Below are 27558 nucleotides of genomic sequence, written 5' to 3' on the forward strand. Positions count from 1 at the left end.
CAGACCACTGGTCTTAAGATATTGCTATTTAGAGCTGTGTAATATACTGTAGAGGTCTTAGCTGATTCATGGTTGGAAGAAAGGGGAGCATGCTACAGCATGGAAGCCTGACCTGCCTTCTCTTGATTCTGCATTAAATTGCTGCTTGATATGAAGATCTGTCAAGTAAAGGGCTCAGATATTCACGTATGCTCAGGAAGTACCAAAAAAACAGTGGGGGTCAAAATGTATCATTTAATGCCTCTTATTTTGGTAATGTCCAGAATGTATGTTTTGGATGAGGAGTGTGTGATGGGGCTTATAAACCTTTAATAGGAGAAAGGGAGGTATGACTGCCTAGGGTAGTCAGTGGAGAAATGTCTTTAAAAGTTTTTTACTATCATGTTTTAATCTGACCCTTTTTTGTCTCACCCCTATCTCAGTCCTCTCTCTTTCCCTACCTCCTTCTTCCAGTGTCAGTCCTAAATCTCCACTCCTCAGGCCTTTCGTCTTAGTCTCCTTCCCCAGCCCATTGGAGTTTCTGTTCCTGCTCCACTCCTGCTCTAATTTGTGTCAGGCCAGCTGTTGACCAGTTTCTGGCTCTATTCACTCCTGTTGATCAAAGGACAGAATCAGCAAATGAGGGTCATAGTGGACTGGGAAGCCAGAAGATGAAGATCTGTTTTGGCATGTTGGACAGCTCCTAGCGGAGGAAGCAGGCCAGAGGCAGAGGGTATGTAGGCTGATGGAGAAATAAGGAGAAAGCTCAAGGTTCCAGACATAGACTATGGGTCCAGAGGGTTTGAAATAACAAGTGGTCCAGGAATTGTGTAGTAGTTCAGAGCCCTAGACAGGGGCGAAATCAAATAAAATGGACCAGATAAAGTAGCCAGCCCCTTGAACAAGATGCGTATCTGCTACCATCTTACAGTAGTTACAGTGATGGGTTGGACTAAGTGATGATTACACACAAGAGAGTGACAATAGAAATAAGGGGGACCGAGTAGGGCAGTGACAGCCTGGAACAAGGGCATTGTGTGCACTGCCTGATAGACCAAGCTGGAAGGAGGATGGCCTCACAGCCTGGCCATGAGTCTGAAGTGGGGCATCGTGCCAGAATCTGCCCTGTGGCACTTACAGTGGAAGGAGATTAGTAGAGAAATAATACATTAGCATTGGCAGAGAAATAATACATTAACAAACTACTTTTGTCCGTGTGAGGACAGGCTCGTTAGGAGGGGCGCCTGTTTCTCGAAGGATGGGTACTCGTAAGAAACTGGGTGCCGTTTCAAGTTGGACACTTCAAAAGTCGGCAGGCTGGAGTCCCGGTTGGGAAGCGCGACCCCTCTCTACAAATGCGGGGTGGGACCCCGCTCAGGCAACTGCGAAACCCGAGTCATTCCTCAATCTGAATGAAAATGGCCTTGGCGCTGTGGTTTGTGTGGGTGCTCCTGCAAGCCCCTTGCAAGTCTTCAGTGCGAGGCGAAAGAGGTGGGCGAGAGGAAGGGAAACTCCCCCTCCAAGAGCAGCCTTCCCGGGCTGCTTCAGCACTGGGAGCCGCGTGCGGCCGTCTCCCCCGCCCCCTCCGCGAGCCCAGCCCTGTGCTCCCAGCGCGGCGGGGCGATGGCGGCGCGGTACGGGGCGCTCTGCCGCGCGCACCTGCGCCTGGAGTATCTGCGCGCCAACGCGTGAGTGCAAGGGCCGGGCAGGGCCGGGAGTGCACACGTGGCTCCCCGCGCGGTTCCCGGAGCTGTGGCAACGCCTGGTCCCGATCCTCCCCGGCCCTTGGGGCTCTAATGCTCAGCCCTGCGGCGCCTGGGGAGGTTTTCAGGGCCGTCCCGAAGCCCCTGTTCTTCTGGGGGTCTTTTCAGGAGCGTTGCAGAGCCCTGCTTCTCCTGGAGATCCTTTATTGGGGTGCTACGAAGCCCTGATTCTCCTGGAGATCTTTTCAGGGGTACCTGAAAGCCCTGATGCTCTTGGAGATCCTTTTAGGGTGTCACAATGCCCCAATTCAGCTGGAGGTGCTTTCAGGGGTGTTATAAAGCCCCGGTTCTCCTGGAGATCCTTTCAGGGGCATCTCAAAGCCCCAGTTCTCTTGGAGGCCCTTTATGGGGGGGTGCTACAAAGCCCTGACTCTCCTGGAGATCCTTTATGGGGTGCTACAAAGCCCCAGTGCTCCTAGAGATCCTTTCAGGGTGTCAAAGACCCGATTCAGCTGGAGATGCTTTCAGGGGAGTTGCAAAGCCCTGATTTTCCTGGAGAACCTTTATGGGGTGCTACAAGGCCCCAGTTCTCCTGGAGATCTTTTATGGGGTCCTATGAAGCCCTGATGCTTCTGGAGATCCTTTTAGGGTGTCACAAAGCCCCGACTTAGCTGGAGATGCATTCAAGAGTGTTGCAAAGCCCTGATTCTCCTTTATGGGGGTGATGCAAAGACCCAGTTCTCCTGGAGATCCTTTCAGTGGTATTGCAAAGCCCTGATGCTCCTGAATATCTTTTCAGGTGTGGTTTGAGGCACCAGGGCATGGTAGCGCTGCTGTGGGTGCTGGCATCTCATTTAAGAAACCAGGAATTTCCCATGGGAACCTGTGACGTTAAATGCAGGCGGCCACACTGTTCTTTTTGGTGGGGGGGGGGGGGGGGGTCTTTGGCACAGGGGTAAAACCTGTACTCTCATTTTTTCTGTAGTCAGAAAAAGAGTGGAAACAAAGAGCTGGTGTCTTCCAAGGGGCTCTTGGAAGGGCACCTGGAGTCTAAGGAAAGGCATCTGGAGCCTAAAAGCATTGAGAAGTGCTGGGGTAGGCTGCCCACCTCACTCACAAAAGAGGAGCTTGCAATTTTTAAAGCCAACCCACCCCACCCCCAAATATCCTCAAGACCAGGTAACCTGCCAAGGTCCCTCCCAGCCAAACATTTCTATGATTCCAAGCCTGGAGACATGGATAAAAATATATAAAGCAAATGTGAGACTACCACTGTTAACAACCCCCCCCCCCCCCAGCTCCCAGCAAGCTGTAGTGGCTGCTGCTTTAAAAAGCCTTCTCCCATCTGCAGATTTTAGGAAGATAGACATGCTTTCATTTCCTCATCTCAGGGAGGTGAAGGTTTCTGTTTTCCCCTCCTTTTGCCAGCTTAATTGATCTCCCCAATTTGGTTCCTATTTGGTAGTTTTAATCTTGAGGAAAATCTGCAACTTGAATTTTAAACAATGAGAACTGTGTAGGTCTGAACATCTGAGTGCTGAAGTGACTTAATCCAAGGGCAATACATCAAGTTGACATCTAAATCAGTACTGAAGCCATAATTATAAAAGCTCCAGTCCTGTGTCAAGTCCCCTGGAATGTAGCTACCCCAGAGTCAGGTTGAAAAAAATAATGGTCTGTATGTAAAGCTGAAGAAATTGGATGGTTTTTTGTTTTTTGGGGGTTTTTTTGCGGGGTGCGGGGGGGGGGGATAAAAGAAACATACAGTGTTTTGGGATTTGATCATTCTCTATCTATTTTTAAGTAGAGCATATGCCTGTGGGGGCGATGACGTGGACTTTTTAGGGGGTTTGGGATGTTTGGGGAGCCTGTTCTTTATTTCACAGCTTGAGGGTTTATTGTAAGCCTCCCTGGAGGCTGCATTGGATAGGGTGGCTTGTAATTCAAATAAATGAAATGCTACAAGGGATATATTTGTTTAAAATCTACCACTTGTAACATTCTGTTTTAAATCTAGGGATGGTAATAAAGCAACAGGCGCTAGTGTAGACTGCCTGTTGCTGTCTTAACCAATGCTTCCTAACCTTGCTGAGCTATAGGTATCAACTGGGGATGCTGGAAGCCAGTCTAATGCAATTCTCAAGTCCACTGCTGTAGTGGCCTGCAGTAAAAAGGCTAATGTTGATGGGAGACTAGAGCTGCTTTCAGAATATTCTGTACGTGTGTTTTATCTTTGTGCCAGCAGTGAAATAAACCCTCTTGTAATGCAAGTGGCCTAAAAATTTCTGTGTAGTTGTGCCCTTATACTACTTCTAGCATTGGTGCAGCTCCACAGGTGCTAGAAAATGCCAAGTACAATTAGTACCCAAGAGAAACCCAAATGATTACTTTTACCATGAAATAAATTCTTTGTGAGTGAGGATGCGGAGCAATTATTTCTCCTGTAAAATAGAAGGCTAAAACACTGTGTTTTTTATGTTGCTGTCAAGTTTCCTTAAGGTAGCACAGCAGTTTTTGAGATGCACTGTACAAATAAGCAATACTTTACCTAATCTCAGATGCTTTTTCAGGCATTAGACTAAAGAGTATGAAAAGACTGCACAGAGAGCATAAGATCTGGGATCTAGGCCTTAGCCTCTATTCTTTTTATAGCCATGTTTTAAAACTTGGAAATAGGGTTTTAAGATGTAAAGTCTGACAAAAGTTAACATGAACAGCACCCCTGGGGTTCTCACAAGAAGCAGTGGGAATTAGCAGCTATTGCTGTGTTGCTGTGACTTATGGTCCAAGTGTATTTAATGCCATTGAATATTCTGTAGAGAAAGTCACCTGCCCTTGACACTGACTGTTAATCTAGCTCCAATCGTTCAGGCACCTGCTGTAGTTGAATGCAGGATGAAATGATCCCAAGTTCTGGGAAGATAAGGGCTGGTTTTAAATCTTATTACTATAGTAAATTTGGAGTAAATCCTCTGGCAGTGGAGTTTGCAGCTCTGGTCAAAGAGCAGATTTAGTTTCATTGATAGAGAAACATGGATATCTGTGTAGCTCTGGCTTGTTGGAAGCTTGTCCTGCTGCTTGCTACAGCTTCCAGTTGAAATTAGCTTTCTTTTCCTATCAAACTTTATATGTTAAAATAACAGACTGTGTGTGTGCCACTATGCATGGCAAAGTTGGGGGGGGATCTCCGTACCAACTATTGCCACTACTTCACCATGGTTGTGTAAAGCATGTTATAACAAAAGAATATAAAGTTTTAATAGGGGTTTAAAATGCAGGTTGCCCCAGAAGTTCAAGGTTTAGATGTCTTAAACCTTAATCCTTCACAATTGTAGATAAGTATTTGAATTTCAGGGCAAAACTTCCTTCATCATATTTTGAATGTTGTTGCCTGGAGCTGAATCTACAGTAGTTCAGAATCATGCCTATATCAAGGTGGTTTGCAAACCACTTAATTTGCAGAAGGTTGCCAAGTCAAGTATAAGCCAGGCAGCTGCTTGCTGCAGCTTTTACTTTGAAGGGCACCACTTCTCTGATCAACTGGTGCTCAGCAGTGGTCCTAGGCAGCTGATCTTCACAGTAATATGCTTTGGAATAAAAGCTTCAGCAACCTTTCTGAGCATCTCCCCAGTCCCACATAGCTGTTTGCTGGATATATCCCTGACTAGTTCCCAAATTCTCATCCTTCACTGGGGCTATGAAACTCAGCCCTAAGAACTATCTGGATTCTACTGTACAACTTCCATTACATTATGTGCTAGTGCTTGATTTGGTATCACTAACTGCTTCAAGTTTTAACCACTTTTCATGTCTGTTTTAGCACTACGCATGACTTCCTCTTTGGAGCGATTGCTGAACTGATTGACAATGCCCGGTAAATATTTTACTTGAAGAATCCAAGTATTCTTATTTTGTTACTCATGGGATAAAATTAACAGCCTGTTTGGTTCTGTCAGTGAGAGCAGGGAAGATGTTTTCTGTTGTTGCAAGTAGTAGTAACAAACAGACAAAATCAAAATTGCTTTAGCGTCATAAAACTGTGCCATGATAGATGGTAGTGTGTGAAAAGAGCTTCTCCCCGCCCCCCACCCCTTCCATGTTACTTTTTCCTCCTTGATTGCTGGAAGCGTTTTAAGGTACTGAACCAGAGATGCCAAGTGCCTTTGATTCCATGTTACAGTAAATGGATTCTGAGGTTATTCAGCATCTTGTAGAGCTAGACTTGAAATATCCAAGGCCTTCATTGTGACATATTAAACTTGTTAGTTTTTCCAATGATTGGGATCATAAAGGGACTGATTCTGCAAAGCAAGAGTGTTACTTCACATTCACAACCATGGACACTGTTTTCAGCTTTTGAAGGGCTGCGTAGTAGATTTAAAAAGCCAAGTATATGTTGTTAAGTCTATTAAAGTGGATTTTACTACAATGCTGTTGTGTAAACCTCGCTGTATGCGTGGCTTAGTACTGGCTTGTGATTAAATCCACTGAGTGGTTGGACAGCAAAAGGGAAGAAAGGGAAGAAGAGTGGAGCGCAACTCTGGCCAGCCAGGCTCTGGCTTTGGGTGGTGCACACTGTCGCCACGTGCACCACTCCATGATTTTTTTTGGCAGGCTTGTTTGACCCCTGGATATCCAGGGGTCAAAAAAAGTCTCTGAACTACTTTGCAACCCTTGCAGTGTGGACAACAATGGAATTAGTGGTATGTGGCACCATGCCCATCTGGATGCAGCCAAAAGGTCCATGAATGACTGCTTCTAGCTGAAAAAAATATTTCCAGTTTCCTTTTCAATGTTTGCAGTAAAACTTTGCCAGAAAAAAAACTGAGACATTTCTGATAAATTTTGCAAGTTAATGGATAAAGTCATGTGGCAAGTCAGCAAATGCATGCCACAAAATGTATTTTGCTTATTGATGGAGCTAATGGAGGAAGATTTTAATGCTTTCTGATCTTCAATGTGAGCAAATGTGTTCTGGTACCATTTCCACTATGAAGCTTTATTAAATCTCTCTTAAATTCCTCTTGAGAAACAGAAGAAGATAGTGATACTTTGCCCATTGGTATGTGGTGTGTCAAAGATTGAGAGAACTGCTATATACAGTTGAACAATTAGGAATTTTTACGCTGCATTGCACTTCAGAATTGGGAACAGTACAGAGAAAATTGATTTGGATAATATTTGCCTCTTCCCTGTGCTATTAAACATTTGTGATACTTTATTAATACATATATTTATTGACAAATGTCTTCTACATGATGATCTTATGTCCAATGACAGAGAATTGCAACGGAAAGATTTGTGACAAATACCGTTTTATCACTTCATTAGAGGGTCAAATAGGAAGAGGTAACTGTGACCAGAAATCAGTCTGTGTCAAATTAAGCCCTCTCTCAAATCTGTCATTAACCACTTTACTCTGAGATGTGGAATTTCTTCCAGATCACTGATTCTTGGGTGTTAATAAAAGTGGGAAATTAATTAACAAAATACCAGCATCTGAAGCACTCTGTATCAGATCATGCCCTGTTCTCTGTGGTGTAGCCATGTCCCAGAAGAAACCTTGGATGGGTTTCTGAGGTGCCTTCAACAAAGTGGTCACAGACAGCAATATGAAAATCATGTGTGCTGTATATAAACATCTGGAATATATGATTGCTTTCTTTTTAACTGTCCCTGGCATGTTCAAGCTTCCTGACCTTCCTCATGCATCACTAGCACTCTTGGCATCTTTTTTCTCTTGAAATGTTCAGTAGCTTTCATTCAAATGCTTTCCATCTCCTAATCCTCTTATTGTCTCTTTTGATATCAACCTTTGCTACTGACATGACAGCTTTCTCTAATATGTATGTGAACTAAATGGTTTGGCTAAAAGCCAGTGCTCATGGTGCCTCCTGGAGGATTGTAGTAAACAGATATTGCATTAAGGGCTTGCAGTCAAAGTAAATTTTTTTGGCAAAGGATTGCCTGAAAAACAGTTCTGTAAGGCTTGTGAAGGACATACAGGACTCGATGCTCTTGGTCAGCTCCATCTGCTGTGGGTCCTTCAGCATCCTCTTAGCTTGCTACAAATGGATACGAAGGGCTTTGAAGTTTAAATTACATCTTTTCCATAGGAATGTTTTTATTCTAGTTCTGTAGATTACTTTGTTAAAGCGAAATCTATGGCTTTTTGCAAAGGCATGAGTTCAGGACTCTTTCTCACTGTCCGTGTTACCTCCAGTATTAGTAAGGTGCTATCAGTTTATTCAGGAGATGCCTTCCTTTTGGAGCATAGCTAGTGAGTAAGGGCATGTTTATGGAGCCTTTTTTTCTTCATCTCTCACTAAACACTCAAATTTTGTGTATTTTTCCCCTCCCCCCTTTCCCCCCCCCCCCCCAATTCCTCTCCTCCCAGATTCTGCTCTAAAGGAAAAAGTGATGTGTTTGCTTTCATTCCATTTGAAGCAATCTGTTTTTAGCCTTTGGGTTCAGTTGCAGGTGCAACAACTTTGAATGCTTATTCAAAGCTGTAGTTTAGTGTGGTCTGCTGATAAATAAGTGCTATGCATTTCATCTCGAAGGTGACTGATGACAGTGACCCTGAACTGATTTTCAAATATGCCCTTTGTAAATAGCTCTAAGTTGAATAGTGCTGCGTAAACTTAACTTAAAATTATAGTTTATATGTACTACATATAAATAACCCCACTGCAGTAGGAGATAATGTATTACTGTATGGGTTACCACAGTGACTTGGAAACCTTGTGGGTTACTGTGTCTTCCATACTTAGTGAAACACTTATCCATAGCTTGGTATCTCAGTGACTTGGGATGTGTTATTGACAGTAGTATTTGTATTCCCAAAGGCCCCATCAGAACTGTCTCCGTTGTGTAGAGTGCTGTACACACATTTAAAAAAAAATGTTTGCAATCTAAAGACAAAGCAAAAAAGTTAGGAGGGGTGGGGGGAACATATAGGCCACTTAGTCAGGTAAGGGTTCAGTTTTGTTAGCTACCTTGGTCCTAGTTTGTCATTTTCTGTTAAGGCAGGGGTATCAAAGATGCAGCCTGTGACCTGGGTACAGCCATGGAGCTCTAACATACAGCCCTCAGTGCAACCTGTGGGTGTTGGAGTTGACACATAGGCAGCATGTGGGATGTGCCACCCCTGGCATCCACTACAGGACTGCAATGTACAGAGCACCCACTGCAGCATACATCAGCTCCATATTGGATCCAGAAGCGCATGTACATCATCTCCCTGGACTGGCTACAGTGGTGCAGTCCTGCTGTCCAGCCTGCAGGGTTGGTCTGTGGATCCATTCCTGCCCATGGACCAATCCCACACCACTCATCCAACCTACAGGGCTGGATGAGTTTGACATCCTGCTTAGGAGGATACAAGTGTATTAAAAACATGTTTGTAGTCTACTCATTTCAAAGACCAGTTAAACTTTTATTTAAGGAATACTGATTAGTCTGGTCTATTCCTTGACTTGATGTTTTGTCCATAATTTTGTATGGTTTATTTTCAGAGATGCAGGAGCCACCCGACTTGATATATTTACTGGTGAGTACATGGGGGTGATGACAATTGGAAGGTAGAGGAATATTGAGAGACTGTTACTCTAAGACTATCCCATTGTTGGTGTCTGCCTGTGTGCTCTCAAAGAATTTGAAACTGTATATAGTTAGTATTTCTGTTTCACTCTGGAAACTGATCTTACCTTTCTGGAAGCCTATTTAACCTGTACTAGTTGCTGATTTGAACTGAAAGGATATAAAATGTTGTATGTTGCTTCTTTATCTTTATGAATAGTCCCCAGCAGCATAAATAAATACAGAGAGTAGTTTTTAACCTTTCCTGTAAAAACAGGTTTTAGTCTTTTCTCTCAGCATAGAACAGACCTCCTGGAAAGTGGTTAAAAAAACACAAGTGACATTTCTTCTCTATCTTCCCTTTTATTATGATAACATCTCTCTTCCATAAAGCTGAATTCTCACATACAGTTGTGTTGTTCTGGCAGCCAATCCCTTCTAGAAGCTAGAGCACAGCTGACCTAATCTCTTTACCTCAACAAGCTTCTGACTAACTGAAAACCACTGCTTTTTCATGCATTGCTGAGATCTCTGTTGCTGGCATACTTCTACCTATTCAATTATATTTTTTCCATGATGTTATTCATTCCCCTTGACCCTGGGACCTCCACATGAGATCCTGAACAGAGACCAGGGTTGGATATTTCTTCTTGAAGCTGTATTAGGTTGGAAAGTGATATCCTGATGAGTTGTTTCTCTGTACAGCCTGGAACATGTGGAGAATATTTGTACTTAGCTAATGGTTCCAAATTATAGTAAATCAGAGGCACAGTAAAATAGCGGTTTGTCATTTTACCAAATCTGCTACTTGCTGATGAAGGATGACTTTTGTGAGTCTTGGGTATCAATACCCAACCAACCAAGTTCAGTGTTTATTACTAAGTGCTTTTTTTCTTCTTTTTATTTAGTAGATAATGACCAGCTGCAAGGGGGATTTATGTTGTGTTTTCTGGATGATGGATGCGGCATGAACCCTAGTAAGTTAGTTTTGTAGATGCTGAACTGGTTGTTAAAGGGAATGTTCTATAAACTAATAAAATACCAAGCTGATCTGTATATATGGAGTCATTAGTTAAAATGAGACATGCACTTAACTTACAAGTGTGCTTTACTGTTTTAATTATTTTTGCTGGCAGAGTAAATTAATCCTAGTGTTTTTTAAGCTGTGCCTAAAATGACTGCAAGTTTTTTTTTCATGGTGAAATGAAATGGAAAATGTTATATTGATGATTACAAAAATATATTTGCCTTGCTTTTTCAGCATAAGCACCACTACATGTCTAAAAGCTTTGAGAGTTCCAAGGCACAGTATTAACTATTAATTCTCTGCTTAATACCCCACACACAACATGACACACCTTGATGAGATCTGCTCTAGGTAAAACATCCAAGCCCTTCACATTGGCTCCATATTGGATCCAGAAGCACATTCCGGAGTAACTGTGCATCATCGCAGTGGACTGGCTACAGAGACCTGCCCTAAGTAAAACATCACAATGTCCTGGTCAGATTCATTACTCTGCTAATTTTGCCTCCCTAAGATTCCCCTCAAGTGTATGTTAGATATGGCATTCTTCACATTGTGCCTTAAACTTGTAAGACTGATCTGATTCTACCCTAGAGGTTGTATTTCATTAGTTCTCGATGCAATCCTGGCTGGTTTATGCATACCAGTCTTTTCACACAGCCCTCTGGGTCCTTTCAGTATAAAACGTGAGCTGAAAATGTAACAACATAATCATTCCTTTTATAGTTTCCATGAAAATTTAGTTTTCCCCTAAACACCACATTTCTAAGCAACAAATATTGTACTATTCTGTTGCCTTGAATAGTAATTTAAGGCAAGCTTTAGTGTATGTCATAGGCACCTATAGAAAAGTGAAAATAGCAGTTGATGAACTGAATCTGTAGAACAGCATTGTGCTCTTGGCACTATGGATTGTCAAGTGCTAAGAATACATTTAGGGGACCAAAATGTGTACAAGGAAAAACAGATACAAGTGTGTTTGTGAGACATTCATAATGAAAACAAGGAAAGGGGCAGAGAGAACTCTGATTTTCCATGATAAAGAAAACAAAACCAAATGCCAAAATATATAGGTGTTTAGAACTCATTTTATTATAATAAGGCATTGGTAAGCTTTCAAATTGCTTTAAAATTGTAAATATATCGATAAAATGTTAAGCCCTATATATATATAGAGGTGTTTCATTTTAATCACAGAAAAAATGTGGATTTTAGGTTTTTTAATCAGAGAATTTAGGATTTTTTTTAATCAGAAAAAAACAGGATCCTGGCTTATGAGGGACCTTTACTGAGCAAACTTTAATCGGCTCAAAGAGTACACAGTATGATTCTATATGTTGTATTTTACAAGAGACATAGGGGTATTACAGTGTGGTAATGCAGTCTTACCAGTGTTGCTGCTAATGGCTCAGAACTTTGCAGATAAAATACTCCACTGCACTGAGGGGAATTCCTACTATTTGAAAAACTATTTTCTAACATGTGGCTCTTGATTCTTTAACAATGACTATATCTTTCTTTTAGGTATCCTAACAGCTTTGTCAATAAAAAGCTATTTTAGTGCATTTGTTATCATGGTGGCTATCACATGATGTGAAATAGATGATACAAACCCAGCGTCTTGTAACCTAGGTTGATGTGTGCTGAAAATAAGCTGTTCCCAGAATGAGAACGTCAGGCTTTCTTGGAAAAGAGCTTTACTATCTAATTCTTTGAATGACATCTGACATGCCAGCTTTCATTGCCAGGAGAGAAAATTCCTCGCTACCTCCAGCAGCTGTCAGTAGGTACTAGATCTTAAGAACTCACCTGTAGACAGTGGCAGTACACAGTCTGGATCACAAGCTGGATTTTATTTCACAGTTGGCTAGGTGTCTGATGTAATTTTGGATAAACCCCTTTGCTTCTTTATGCTTCAGTTCCCTTATTAAAATACAGACAATGAGAGCATGGGTGCTCAGATCAATTCATTTATTTTTTTTAAATATACTGATGCTTAAAAAAATTGAACCTAAAGAAACAGAATAATATGCAACATATTTGTTTTAATTGTGCAACATCAGATTCAAGACCTTAGAATGCCCCTTGAGCTGGGGAGGCAAAGAGTTTTGAGACTTGCTATTGGATTAGGCCCTTTGTCTATCAAATCCATTATTATTCTTTTGTCAATGGCTGGAATCCAAGGGACAGGGTTTGTTTGTCTATGTTTGTTTTGAATCAGCTGAGTAGGGAAACTGTTGAATTGTGATAGATATCTTGCTCCATGGTGAATAACGCAAGTTGGCTCTCGACAAATACTTTGTTATGTGTACATTGTTAAAGTAGCCCAAAGTGAATGCTGTATTGGTTTTTAAATGTTCTCTTTTTTAAGGTTTATAGTGTTATCTAGCAAATGCCCTATTTGCATCTATAACTTTTAAATGTTGTCTTTCAGGGGAAGCTACTCATCTCATTTATTTTGGAAAGTCTTCTAAACGGCAGTCTGCCTCCAAGTTGATTGGATGCTATGGCAATGGCCTTAAGTCGTAAGAGTCCTATCTAAATCTTGATCTCTAGATTGTCTGTTTTGCATAGTTGTTTTTTTTCGTAACAAACATGATCTACGCTTAATGATTAATTTGGGGCACCCACTACAAAATGGATGTGAGCAAATTGGAGGAAGTCCAGTAGAGGGCAGTGAAAATGATTAAAAGGCTAGGAAACATGACTTCTGAGGAGAGACTAGGAGAACTGGGCTTATTTAGTCTGGAGAAGAGAAGGCTGAGGGGGAATTTAGTAACAGCCTTCAACTACCTGAAGGGGGATTCAGAAGAGGATGGAGCTAGACTGTCCTCAGTGGTGACAGACAACAGAACAAAGAGCAGTGGTCTCAAGGGTGCAGCAAGGCAAGTTTAGGTTACGTATTAGGAAAAACTTTCTTACTAGGAGGGTAATAAAGAACTGAAACAGTTTACCCAGAAGGGTTGTGGAATCTCTATCTTTACATGTTTTTAAGACCCAAGTAGACAAAGGCTTGGCTTTTGGGGGCTGGTTATGATTTGAGCAACAGGTTGAACTGGATGACCTCCTGAGGTTCCTTCCAACCCCAATTTTTTATGATTCTATGAATTAAAAAATGAAATGGCATTCAGTAATGGAAGAATTGAGATTAATAACAACAACCTGGTTGGTCATCAAATTTGATGTTTAATGTAGAATTGTTCCTTATAAGAGTTTCAGTATGCACTGTTTTGTAGTTGTCCAGTTCTCACTGCTCTATTTTACAAAAATCAATTTCTCTGTTCTATTGTCCACTGCTTTTTGTGGCCAGTAAAAGGTTACCGTGTGGAACTAGCCCATATATATTCTTGTCCATGTGTATCCTAGGGAGTCTTTCTAAGAGAGATGGATGTAATTATATTGTTATTAGGGCTGTGCAAAGCTTCGGTCCCTGATTTGATTTAGTGGAGGTTCGGCCCAATTCAGTGGCCGAATCTCTAAATCGAATCGGGAGACCCTATAATCTCTCCGCATCGAATCAGAACCCTCTGAATCGATTCAGAGAGATTTGGAAAGATTTGACAATTCAAACACAGACACAGATTTAAATGTTTTTTTCTACATACCTCAAGGTACCAGGTGATTCGTGAATGCTGAGATTTAGCAGCCCACAGGAGTGTGGGGGGCTCCCCAATATGTTCTTTCAACATGTGGCTGCCTTGTTTTAGTTAAGTGGCTGCCCTTTTCAGTATTCTGTGGGAGAAGAGTAGCCTTAATATTTAATATCTCCCAGTTTTTCAAGAGTTGGTTTATCCTGTGTTCCATCTTCCCATTGCTATGAGAAGCAATACATTACTCTGAGCATGTTAGAATAGGGCCATTGGGCCAGCTGTTGGTGTCTTCTGTTGGCTAGTCTGACAACAAACTATGTGATACTAACATCTTTTTTAACTTTATTATAGTGGGTCTATGCGACTAGGGAAAGACTTCATATTACTTACAAAGCAAGAAGATACCATGACATGTGTTCTATTTTCTCAAACATTCTGTGAGAGAGAAGGCCTTGATGAGGTATGTGTCTGCCTTGTTTTTTTTCTAGCTTGAAAATAGTCTCAAGTAAAATACTGGGCAAAAGTTCTACCAGTTGCTTAAGCACTATTTACATTTAATGATATTTCAACTCTGAAGATCATATTTATGCAGCAGACTTACCTGATAAGCAGTCAAAACACAGCCTGCAGGTGGGATCCAACCTTCTAGGCCATTCTGTCTGGCTGTGGGGTCCTTCCAAAAACAATTATTACTGGCTTGTGGCTGCCTCTCTGAAAGCTGGCGGGATGAGCAGATTTTCAGAGGTCATGCACCATTGGACTGGGCAGGCTCTGTGCTTCCACCTCTGTGGGGATCCCAGCACTCCATCTGGGATCCCCATGTGGAGGTACTGAACATGATGGTGCATGACTGGACAGCTTGTGAGTGGGGAGAGGAGCTCCTGCCTGCGGGGGGAAGGAGAAGGTGGAGTGGAGGGGTTGGAGGTAGAAGTTAGGTGGCCATTTTTAAGAACAGAGACACTGATACACAAGATGTAAGAGGCTGCTGGAGCGTGGTAATTGCTACACACAGCAGACTTCATTAATCTAGGGCATCAGAGCAGCCTCCATGCTCATTTATAGGCACCCATAAATACCTAGAAATAAGACTGATTAGGAAGAGAAATGAAAGTTATAGAAAAGGAGGGAGAAAAGGGCATAAGAGTAAAAGCTATTTTAACTAGGAAATCTTCTTATTAACATGTTAACTTCTTGTAAACCTTAAAGGGGTGTTTGTGCAGCCAAGTAGAATTAGAGTGAACAGATAGAGATTTATGTGCTTACCCACCCTATTGAAGAACTGTGTACAGAGCTGAAAGCAAGGAGCAGATGAGAAGATTTAGAGGCAAAATGGTCATCCTAGTAGTTTCTGCTCTGTTTAAATGTTAAACCTATCTCATTCTACTGTTAGAATATCATGGCACTAACAAATTATCCTTCTAAATTGCTTGGCTTAGTCTTGGGTCTTTTCAAGGTGGCAGAATAATAGATGGCCTCTTCATTTTACTGTTTCCAGATGGAATAGGAAAAGATATTTTTTGAGCACTTCTCTAATGTCTTTGCAAGGGGTTTCTGTGCCCCTGGCTAACAGAGAAGAGAATAGATCCCTTTATGTTTTAAAATAAAACCTCCTACTAGAAATGTCTGAAGTTCAGAAATCTGGCAGAAAGACTGGTTTGGTATCTCTATGGTTTGTGATACCCGACGTAATAAAAGATATCACATATGACTCCCTCCTCAAAGAGTAAAAATGAATTCCTATTTGATAATGTGTGTGGTTATAATTCTCTTAGCAGAGTTTGGTTTTAATTAGTAACTTTCTGTGGTCACATACAGACATTCAGTTTCTCCTGGGAGAGTTGCTGCTTTCCTGGGAGAAAGCACGAGTGTTCAGATGTTTGGGATTTTTCTCCCAGAACAAAAATGACCACTCCAGAAGAAAAATAACCTAGAAACAATCAGGGTTAAATTACTCACAGGAGAGTTTCTCCTGGAAGAGCAAATGTCAGTACACCTTCTCTTCTGACAGCCATAGCACAGTCCTCTAGCATTCCAAGATGCCTCTCCCATCTCTTCTGTGAGACAGTATTTGGACTCTCTTTTAAAATATAAAATTTTCAGTATAACGCAAAATATTTTTTCATGGCATTTTTTGCAGGTGATTGTTCCAATACCTTCATGGTCAGTAAGTACCAGAAAGCCTGTTTTACATGATGCTGCGATGTTTGCTGTACAAATGTCAATCATCTTTAAATATTCACCTTTCACGAGCGAAGATGAATTGATGCAGCAATTTGATGCAATCTATGGGAAAAGTGGTAAGCTTACCAAACTATCCCATTTTTTAATCATGGGATTTGTATTAGTGCCATGAACAGTAATTTAAAAATACATAAATACTGAAGTTCAGTTGGGGATACAGTGTGGTTTTCAGCATTTATTGAAGAGTCAGCTATTGAAATTTTTGCATGCTCATAACAATCTGATATCAAAACAAAAACTGGATTGGCTTTTTTTACCACATTTCTATGGGGCATTCACATACAGTTCTGTTCTTTTTTAATGATTTTGTTAAGCTAGCTGATTATCAGGGATCTAGGTTTTCTGTTCCTGTAGAAAAATGCAGATTTTTCTCCTTTAAAGGAAGGGTCCCCTTGCAGATTGGCAGGGTTCCACCCTGCAAGGGGCTGCTTGGGCTGGGGCAAGTGCAAGGAAGATGATCAGAGACAAGGGGTGCCACGTGCATGTGTGCATGTACATGCGCACATGGCTGGCAATACAGCTAAGCAGCATAGTGGAGAGCAGCTCCTGCAGTTTTCTTCAGATAAGTCTACCGGGGGGGGCATAGGTGATGCATGGAGGAGCAGGGGGAGCATGGATGAGGTGTGGGGGGCACAACTTGTGGGGAGATTGATGCAGTGGCTCATGCTGAGTGTGCACAGTGAGGGAGAGAGTGGGGCATGGTTTGTAGCTAGGGCTGAGGGTTCTGCCCAGCCTCCCAGTGTAGTGCCCAGGGCTGGAGTAGCCAGGAATGTGTGGCTGCAGGGCTGGCTGGGGAGCAGGACAGAGCCATGGGCACCTTGTCCCAAGGGGGAGGAGTGGGTGGAGGCTCACCACTGCTACGCACACTCACAGAGGGCTTTGGGCCCATAAACCATGCATTGCAGGGCAATGCTTGTGACCCCCCAGACTTCTGTGCCCGCAGCAGGGTACAGGGCTGCAACCTGGCTGAACTGGCACCAGGCTGGAGCCACCTCTGCAGTGCAGGAGGGTGGAGCAGGGCAGGGAGGCTCAGTGCTGCCACCACCACTCCCATAGGTACCATGCCACCGTGGCCGCCAAAGTGAAGTGCTGTGGCAGTAACACAGAGTTTTGCCCCTCCCCCCCCCCCCCCCAGTGTGGCAGTAGGCAGGAGACGCCTCACCTTGGCAGCCATGGCAACATGGCATTCCCAACAGCGGTGGTGGCCCTGGGGCACTGAGCCTCCCTGCCCCGCTCTGCCCTCCTGCACCAGGTCCCACCCACTGGGCCATGGAGGCAGCTCCTTCCTGGTGCTGGTTCAGCCATGCTGCAGCCCTGTGTCCCATTATTGGCACAGAAATCTGGGAGGCCATGTGCCCCCACCACCACATCTCCTCTGACACATTGCCTATGGCATTGCCTATACCCACACACCCCATGTCCCACACACTGGGGGATTGGGGGTGGGGGGCAGAAATTTGGGACACCGGCATAGATGGGTGGCTGAAGATTGGGAGTGAAGGGCACCAGATGGACTCGGGGGAATGGGGGGCTTTGGGTTGGGAGTGAGGGGCACCACAGGGCCAGGGGGCTGTGCATTGGAAGTGAAGGGCACCAGCAGGGTTGGTGGGGGTGGGGGTCTGTGGGTTGGTAGTGAGGGGCACTGGTGTGGGCAGGGGCAGGGCACTGGCATATCAGGGCTGCTCAGCACCACAAAGCAGCAAGGGGGACAGCTGCAGCTGGACATGCATCCTGGTGAGTGAAAAGAGCAGGGGGAACTTTGATTTTTCCATGATAAAAAAAATCAAAATCAAACACCAAAATATATAGGTATTTAGTATTTATTTTATTATGATTGAGGCACTGGTAGGCGTCCAAATTGCTTTAAAATGGTAAATATATCCATAAAACATTGTGTTCAACTGTTACATATATCTATGTCAATCAATTGATAGATAGATGTTTTATTTTAATTGTGGGAAAATGCACATTTGGGGTTTTTTAATCTGATAAATTTGGATTTTTTTAACAGAGAAAGCCAGGATCCCTACTTATACTATTGTATTGTGTTCTTTTGTCTTAAGTTATTTTTTTTATTGTAAGCCATCAAGCCAATCCGAGCCTTTACTGGGAGGAGACACAGCATATAAATCAAATAGATAAATTATATATAAAAAGTATCTAGAAATAATTCCTAAATACTTTGTGAATTTAAGTTCAGCGTTTGTACACTTATTTAATCATTCTTTTCTGTGCTCCTCTGCTTCTCTCACTGGCATCTTCTGAATATTTTCACAGTCTAAAATTGCAGGAGACTTTTCCTTAGCAGCATGTTCTATCTGAAACAGTCTCTTGCTAACTCTAATTTCACTTGATAGATTCCTTGAAATCATCGCTTTTTCTCCCTCAGTGTGAGCTCTTTGTTCTCCCTTTCCTTATTTCTGACTGTATTAATCTGTATCTAATAATATAATGTAACCCTGGTGGTACGCAGTTGGTACCCCTTCTTCAATTGAAGGGGTTTGGGGGTGTGCGTGTGTGTGCCTTGAGAGCATGGCTGCTTGGCCTAGGCCAATTTGCCATCCCCTCCTACAGAGCAGAGCAGAGACTGTGGTCATTCAGTAAAATTTAACTATTTACAGAACTTTATTTACAGAACCCATAGAACTTATTAAGTATATACACAAATATATCCTAGAATACAAATACAAATATATCCTAGAATACTATATACAAATTTATGCCATCTAAGGCAAATAAATCTTGTTACTCATGTACATGGGCAGGAATAAGTGAATATAACAAACAGAGGTGCTTTATCAATGTACGCCTGGGCTCCCAGGGGTCTTCTTATTGGCATATAACCCCTCATTCCCAGGCCTTGCACACTGCAGGTGAGGAAACAAATAACAGTGGCACCAGGTTAAACAGAGGTTCACTAAATAGAACTCAGCAATAAATAAACAATGATTAGAATATACGTGAATAATGATACTGCGATACAAACCCACACCCGGGCATAGCAACCCCTTGAATCCAAAGTAATAATCACAAAACTCTCCACAGCATTTTAGTAGCTCAACAATCGATAGAACAAGGCAATACATAAATATCTTACGATACAATATTGAATTTAAATAACAGTACAGGATACAGCTTACAACCCTCCCCACATATATACATAGGGACCCAGGCAACCTTAACTATTTACATAAACCTTAACAGTTACAACCCAAAATCAACAATGGCACAATAATCACCCCGCATGGAGGAGTAATACCAAGGGGAAAACAGGTGGCCTCAAAAGTACTATATTAATTGCCCTTAAGCCCCTGAACTGGCTGGACACCCAACCTCCCCTGCATACCGGGGCCACTCTTCCCATGTGGAGACCTTTCTTTCTTTCCCCATGTGGACTCTGATCCCCCTACCCAGGCACACATGGCTCCTTGGCCCTCTGGTGGAATTTGGCTCGTTTCTTTCTGGGTGGGCTGGCCAAAACTCCCACCTTGCCAGGGACCCATGGCTTCACCCAGCTGCTGCTCACAGTGGAAAGGCCCTAGCTGCCTCATGCAGCTACTAGGGCCTACTGGTCTCTGCCTCCTGAAGGGATACAGGCCTGTGCTGCCTTGTGCCTTGTCCCTTCAGCTCTGCCTTGGCTCTGTGCACTGATCCATGCACCGTGATACCCCTACTGTTCACAGGTTCAGGAACCCAAGCTGCCTTATTTAGTCCTGGAGTCCCATCAGCTCTTCAGCCCTGTGCACCAGTCTGTGCACTGAGGGCTGTGCAGCCACAGCAGTCCCTTCAGTTCAGCTCTCCCAGACCCTTTCTAGCCCTGTGCATTGACTCGTGCACCGAGGGCACCACCTTATGCAAGGCTGGGGACCTGCACTGCCTTGTGCAGCTGCTGTGGCCCCTTTAGCTCCACCAGCCCTGTGCACTGACCTGTGCACTGAGGGCTCCTGCCTCATGCAGGGCTGGGGACCCGCGCTGCCTCATGCAACCATGGCATCCCCTCAGCTCACCAAGCCCCATGCACAGCTCTCTCCACCAAAGGGGCTGGGCTCCTTCCTCATGCAGGGCTGGGGACCTGCACTGCCTTGTGCAGCCGTCGAGGTCCCGCCTGTCCTCCAGACCCTCTGTGCATCGTCCCATGCACCATTGCTCCCTTCTTCCTACAGCAGCTGGGATGCAACCGCCTGCTGCTTCTCCCTTGCCAGAGGCATCTTCAGGGCACTTCTGGGGCAATGGCTTTGCCCCCATGGTCAGCTCTACCAGCGCTTCTGCAGCCCTCATCTTCATCGTCCCTCTCATAGAAGTGGCCCATGTGTTCAGTACACAGGCTTTTATTCCCTCTAGAGGTTCTGCCCCAGATTGGGAATGGACCAGTGAGGAAGCCCAAGGTGTTAGTTCCCTCTCAGGTCCTCTCTTTCACCTCACCCCTGGATCAGGGTGGGGCTGTCTTCCTTCTGCCTTCCCCTGATTGGTGGTGAAGGAAAAATTGCCTCCATCAATGGAGCCCAGGCCATTCAGGCTCAAGCTAACAATCCAGGCTGCTAGTGAGCCCGCTGTCCAGCCAGCCACAATAATATTGGACACCAACACAATAAGACCTGCTCCAAACCTTGCATAGGTTTAGGACCTAAAATTGGGTTCTGCAACTATCAATTTGCCTCGCTTTTTATTTAAATTAAAGGAGGTCACAGAAATGATAATGCTTCCTATGATTCTGTGCATACTGTTTGGACTTGACTGTCAATCTTTAAAATGGAAAGAAACACCTGAAAGTATTCGTTAAAATATTTGGTTTAGAAGTTATATATATTTTTGTTTTTCTTCAGGAACTTTAATAATTATTTACAACTTGAAGCTTATGCTGAATGGAGAGCCAGAGCTAGATATTAAAACACACAGTGCTGACATGCTTATTGCTGGTCTTCCTGACAAGTAAGTGTTAAGTAACTATGTTATTGGATTAGATGTGTAGACTATTTATCTTTAATTGATACCATATACCGATAAAATATTTTATTGGCCAACTGTTAACTTATTTGGATTTGAAAAAAGAATAGAGGGATTCCTATTTGGAAGAAAGACCATAGGACAAGCAAAGTGGGGGTGAATGCTGTTGGGAGAACACATGATCTAAAGGCACATATGGCATATTTGGGTAAATAGCATGGATGACTTGAGTCTTTGCATTAAAAAAAAGGATAGATAATGCAGAAGACAGATTGTATAGTTTCTAAACATGTTCTGTCCTCTGTTCAGGCTTTAAGGAATGGACTTGCTACTTTGCTACACACAGGTGCTTGGCTATGGTATACATCAAGGGAAGGTCAATCAGTCGTAGCAACAAATAATAACAAGAAGCGGTTGCTACTCCTAAAGCAAGAGATACACACTGGAGTTAGAGAATACTTGACTTAGGACAGACTGTTTCCAAACTATCTGCTGTGTGGAGATCACAAAAGAATATGTACAGCTAATTTCTGCAAAGTTAATTAAGTCAACAGTGTCAGCCAGGTGTCAGCTGGTATTTTAAGACAAGGAAGATCGAATGTGATGATTACTTTTCTTTTTTCTAATGTTTCTTGGGCAGTGACAATAATTAAAAGCAATTTTTTAAAAATCCCAGGGTTGATAATTCATAGTAATTGGGTTATACTACAAATTTAAGGCATTAAAGTCCCATTCTGAATGAGATTCAGTGGGATGTTTACTAAATTCCCTCTCAAAATGTAACTAAAAAACTTGGGGGTTGCTGAAAAAAGTCTACCTTCTGTGATCTGTGGGCAAACAGTATGCATAAGACAGACTAAAAAAAAAATGAATAAATGTATATACTTGATTGCAGAATGCTATTTTTTGTATTTATGACAAGACTTTCATCTTTTGTTCATTGTTTTGTTGCACACTTCATGTAAACCAAAAATTAATGATGCAACACTTTTAAAGTTACTTAAAAATTTAGAGACTTGAGAGTTCTTGGGACTAAATCAATTTAGATTAGTCGCAATTAAAAATGCATCTCTTATTACATTTCATTTTCAATGCAAGTGAAATAAAAATTATTTTAGCAGACAGAACTATTTAATGTGTACATTTGGCAGACAGCAGTAAAAGTAATCCTGAAAATTAGTGCGAGCACATTTTAATTAAAATGAATAATTTAACTTAAAATATTTTTTTTTCATAGGAAGTCTTCAGTGTTAGTAGTATAGATGAAGCTTTCATTATGACATATGTAGATAATTAAGATTAGTATTTGGGTTAAAAAGTCTGCAAACCAGAGAGAAAGAGAGAGCACCCGAAACAATAAATAAAGCCTGATAGTGAATTGAAGGGCTCCATTAGAAATTATGTCAGAGGGGGAAAGGATGTGGAGGCAAAGCATGGATGTGCAGAACTAAAAAAGGAACAGACGCTTTGAAAAGAGAATCATGAGGAAAGTGTAGAAGAGTCAGTGCTTCTGTCTGAGCACAGCAGAAATGGGATTGATATTGTAAGCCCTGAGCTTTGTAACTGGAAAAATAATGGCTAATTGGTGCACATGCACCAGAGATCTCTAAGTAGAGATGCAGGGCACCCATCCTTCAGTTATCCTTAGTGCTCCATGTGGGAAAAAGAGAGAACCTGACTGCATGCAGAAGTGAGCAGAAAGTCAAAGGATGATGAAGCAGTAGGATTACAGCCTTTGCTGGGGAGTGGAGCAGGATGACAAAAAACACCAATCACACTTAACAGTATGGAGCAAGGAGGGCTGTCCAGACTACTAAGGCATCCTCAAAGCCTTGTTGTAAATATTTTTTTGGCTAGAATGTGGCAGTTGTCTCAGTTGTTTTAGTATCTGATATGAGCACTACTTCATTAAATCCTTCCCTAGACCCTGGGCTGTTTCTTGACTTGTGACCCCGGGCTCCCAACTTTGCACTGCCCTTTGTTAGGAAATGGAGCTTGTCTTCTGGTTGGCTTCCTGCTACATCCTGTATTCCCAAAAGGCTGTTGGTCAAAAGGTTGCTTCTCATCCTACACTATGTGTAACCTAGGGGCCCATATACCAGTTACTCCTCCAGGGTAAGAATCCTTCCCAAATCATTATCCTAGAAACCAGTAAATCACAACAGGAAGAGCTGTGGAGGACAGATTCAGTGGAGTAGCTGTCCTTGAGGAGCCCGCTATGTGGCATTAAATCCTTACTTTCAGCTAGATTTTCATTCTACATTGGCAGTAGCATCCCATTATGAACCTCATTTTCAACCAGATACACTTGGCATTGTGTTCACTCTGTCAGCTGAAGCCTAGTGTATTTGAACAAATTGCAGTTGATTGGCAAAGTTCTGACAAACTTAATCTGGAGAAAATCTTCAAAAAGTGTTCTACAGCATGCACTGTAGGGATCCATCATATTTTAGTTTAATGACTCTGGGTGAGAGCATGTTGCCTCAGTTTACTATGCATCTCATTTTCCCCACCTAGTAGAGTTCATGCTCTGTGTCCTCAAAATAATGTTTCTTACTTTTTTTTAAATTTTGGGATATAACAGCCTTCCAGAAAAATGGTCACTCAGAGCCTATACAGCTGTATTGTATTTTGACCCAAGGATGAAGATATTCATTCAGGCTAAGAAGGTAGAAACTCGATACTTGCCTTATTGCTTTTACAGACCCAGGTGAGTAGGCTTCTGTTACTATTGTATTCTTAAATCTTTTAATTTGCAAACCAATACACTTGAAAGCCTAAACATTTTTGTCATGGTGGGAAATTGATTTTGATGTCAGGGTGACTTATAATTTAAGAAAGTTCAAATCACATTGGCGGCAGGTCTGCTAAAGGGTAATCGTCTGTGACAAAACACTTGGTATGAGTACGATCCAAGTCAAAGAAGGTGCTACATAATATAATCACCTAAAAAGGTTTTTGGCTTTCACTTTGAACACCTTCAAGGTATATAAAAATAAAGTATAAGATTATGGGTCACTTACACCACTCATTTTAAGAGACTCCTAAACTTTTTACCATGTGTTTTGAAAGGAGATATTCCTAAAGCAAATCTTTTTATGTCTCAATTAGTGCCCTGAATAAATTGTCACTGAATTTGGGATCCAGTCCAACTCCTTCTGATGTCAATGGATAGATTTCTGCAAAGTGTACAAACTGAACCATTCAGTTACTTATTAGCAAAGTTGTTAATACATGTCTGTGGACCAGAAAAGCTTATTTTAGGGCTTTATGATTGGTCACCTGTGGTATAGTGTTCAAGCACTGTTGTAGCCATGGTGGTTCAGGAATAGGTGAGAATCAGGATTTCTCTGGTCATACTTTTTATTGGACAAACTATATAGTTGGAAGATAAGTTAGACAAGCTTTGGTGCACAGAATATCCTTCATTTGAGCTAGACCTGAGGAAAGGCATTTGTGTCCAGAAGCTTGAATAATAAATTTCTCCCCACTCTATTGTTGATCCAGTAAAAGATATATTATCAAACAAAGAACCTTGTCTTCCTACTACCAACCAAATACACTTCTTATGTCATCTTCAAAATGGATAACAAAAACCAAACAAACAAACAAAACCTTACTGAAGCATACCATATTTTATAAACTACAACCTGGATATTAAGGTTTTGATAAAACATGCTGTATTTTTAACATCTAAAATGAAATGTTATTAAACACTGACTTACAGTTTCCAAGCAGTAGTAGGACTAGAATACACCAGTTTGCTTGGCATCCCAAGCACTTCTTGAACATTTTTGCACACTAGTGCTGTTTGAGCTCACTTTGCATTTAACCTAGTAATTCTGGTAGGAAGACACAGGGGTGGGACTTTCTTGAATGTCATATCAGTCAAGTTATTGGGTATATGTGATTTCCAGTCCTCCTAAGCTATCTGCACTGCTGAAAGGCAAATATTGCCACATCTTCTTAATGGAGACAGATTTCTACTGCATTGGCCTATGAGTCTTTTGTCTGTCCCCGTTTGTTTATTTGGCTCTTTAATTTCAGCATGTATAAACTTGACATGTATAAACTTGAAAACAAGGTTTCTTGTCTTGGTCCTTCATGACAGTTTATGTTTCTAAACTAAGGATGGATTTTTACTGATGTGATCGGCACTGGTCTCACTATGCTCCCACTGAAATCTAGGATGGTCTCTAAATGAAGCATTTTTTTGACTATCATAAAGTGCTTTTAAACATTCTACCCTACATGACAGTTACCAAAATGTAATCCATTTGTTCACCAGTAAGTTGAGCACCTCAGGAGAAAGTGTGTGCTCTCTTTAAAATATGTGCCTCTGCCTTTCATAAATGATTTATTTCTGTTCTCCTACTAGAGCATCATTTTCAGAACGCATTTTTATTGCATACTGTGGAAACTCATATAAGTAACTACAAAGAGGATGCAATATGGGAGAGCACTGAAGGAATGCTCAATTCAAGGGTGGTTCAGTTCACCCCCTAATACAGAAATTAGCATTACAAATCCCACCATTAGACAAGCTGGCTTTGATCCCCCTAGATATCTTTGCTCTTCTGCAAATGAAATTAGGACAGAATGCGGCAGATGTGGATTCCTGTTACATCGATGGACCTGGACTAGCTCACCAAACTACAACTGTGGCACCCCTTTTCAGACTTTGAATCACTAGATGTTGTCTTTGTCCATTTAATGGAACTCTGTTTGTTCTGCACAATACAAACCTGAAGCAGTCGGCTAGCTGCAAAATTTGGACATAACATTTTGAATAAAATTGTGAATATGTTTCTCCTTGCGTTGTGATCACTGTATCATCACATGCTAAATAAAGTGCTGGGGTCAAATTTAGAAATCTTACTATTCCTGAAAGAGAGAATGTTTGAATCTGGCACTTCAGTTCATGCTTCTGAGACTGTAGGTTTGAGCTTTTATTCATTGAAGTTAGTCTAACTCTCCCAATATTCCACCTCACTCTAATAGCTTGTGTTTTACCTATAGTTATGCTTTACAACCCTGTTGAGCCTACTATAGGGCTTTCCTTCAACAATTAACCTTTCCAAGATGTCCCTATTATAGGACTTGGATTAAAGGTAATGATTCCCTTCCCAGAGTAACTAGCATTTTAACTGTTCTTTCTAATTGTGCTGTTCATTATTCATCTGTTGAGCTTACAGCCAAGGGGAAGGGATGGATCCCTCACTGCAGAGTGTGAAAATCTATGCTTAAAAATAGTTCAGTTACCCAACAGAGCATTAGGATCAAATAAATTAAATTTCCAAGTACTTGGGAACTTGTAAAATTTTCAGCTGAGTTGAATGCTACTTATGTTGATGACTTGCTGAGCAGTTTGTGGAATGATTTGAATGAGGCACCGTTGGAAAAGGCAGATTTCAGAGGGTAAAATGCATCTTCTAAAAAGTCAGAAAATTGAGTCAGAGAAGGATACAATAGGGATTAAAACTTGAATGACTTGGGATGAGCATAGAGCAAATTATTAAGGGGGAATAGTGGGAAACAAGTTGATGTGAAACACAATGGGGTTGTTTACTCCATATTGTAAACTGTTTCTGTAGGTTGTTTTGGTGCCACCTATGAGGCAGTTGTCTGTTAATGGTTGTATGAAGGATTTATTTTGGGAAATGTATCAGTCTCCATTGGATACTGCTGTGGGTTGAAAGTTTTCTAGAATATAAGATCACTAAACCTGCAAGGTGAATGTCAGCTTTTAGCAGCAGATGCCATTATTTGCCTAATCAAACTCTTATTGCTATAAATGCATCCCCACCCCCAGTCAACCATATTTTACAGTATTCAGAAAAGGAGGTACTCTGGACAGGGGGTGTTGGAATATCTCAATATGTACCACATTGACTGAAGGTTTCTACAACTCAAATGTTCATGCTCTTGGAACTGTGCTGAAGTCTTGTCATCTGTAAAGTAAGTATTAAAATCAGTTTTGGAGATTCCAAAATATTGTTCCTTCTGGAGATAGGTACTGTGAATATACCCATTGTTGTAGAAATGTGCGCTGTCAGTGGAAATATCTACTTTTTCTAAATCACTTTCAGTTTCTGAATGTTTTTTTATCTTTATATGTATTATGCTCATTCAATTTCCATAGCTCTCTTTATCTGAGCACTTTTGAATATTGAGCCCATTATCTTGTTTCTCAGTTATTTTTAATGGACTCTTCTGTGACTTTGTTCTATTTTAAGTACAAACTGTCAGTTTCCTTTGTTAACACATTGTATCTGCTCTTCCTGGGTTTTTTTTGTGGTGGAATCAGAATTCTTTCAGTCCTTATAATGTGCTGTCACATTGTAACATTTTGTGACAAATTGAGAAGTTGATGTTATAAGGAATCCTGGCAGATTTATTCTATTCTAATACCTCCATCTTTCAGCCACAAGGCTCAAAAATGGAGTCCCGATGGCCTATAACTAGTTTCTCTCTCCAAATCATTTTTAAAGAG

At 41.8% G+C, this 27558-nt stretch overlaps 1 protein-coding gene across 1 annotated transcript in view; it reads left to right on the forward strand.

Annotated features, from left to right (window-relative positions):
• Positions 1-1561: 1561 nt before the first annotated feature.
• The window catches only part of MORC1 (MORC family CW-type zinc finger 1), a 93683-nt gene continuing 67686 nt past the window's right edge, over positions 1562-27558 (forward strand). The window contains exons 1-9 of the mRNA XM_059720538.1: positions 1562-1667; positions 5503-5556; positions 9200-9234; positions 10172-10240; positions 12725-12815; positions 14232-14340; positions 16018-16177; positions 20945-21050; positions 23650-23775. Of these exons, the coding sequence (XP_059576521.1) occupies positions 1603-1667; positions 5503-5556; positions 9200-9234; positions 10172-10240; positions 12725-12815; positions 14232-14340; positions 16018-16177; positions 20945-21050; positions 23650-23775 (815 nt within the window). The 5' untranslated portion in view covers positions 1562-1602. The remainder of the gene's footprint in view (positions 1668-5502; positions 5557-9199; positions 9235-10171; positions 10241-12724; positions 12816-14231; positions 14341-16017; positions 16178-20944; positions 21051-23649; positions 23776-27558) is intronic.

Source organism: Alligator mississippiensis, chromosome 1, assembly GCF_030867095.1.
Source record: "Alligator mississippiensis isolate rAllMis1 chromosome 1, rAllMis1, whole genome shotgun sequence".
Taxonomy (NCBI): Eukaryota; Metazoa; Chordata; order Crocodylia; family Alligatoridae; genus Alligator; species Alligator mississippiensis.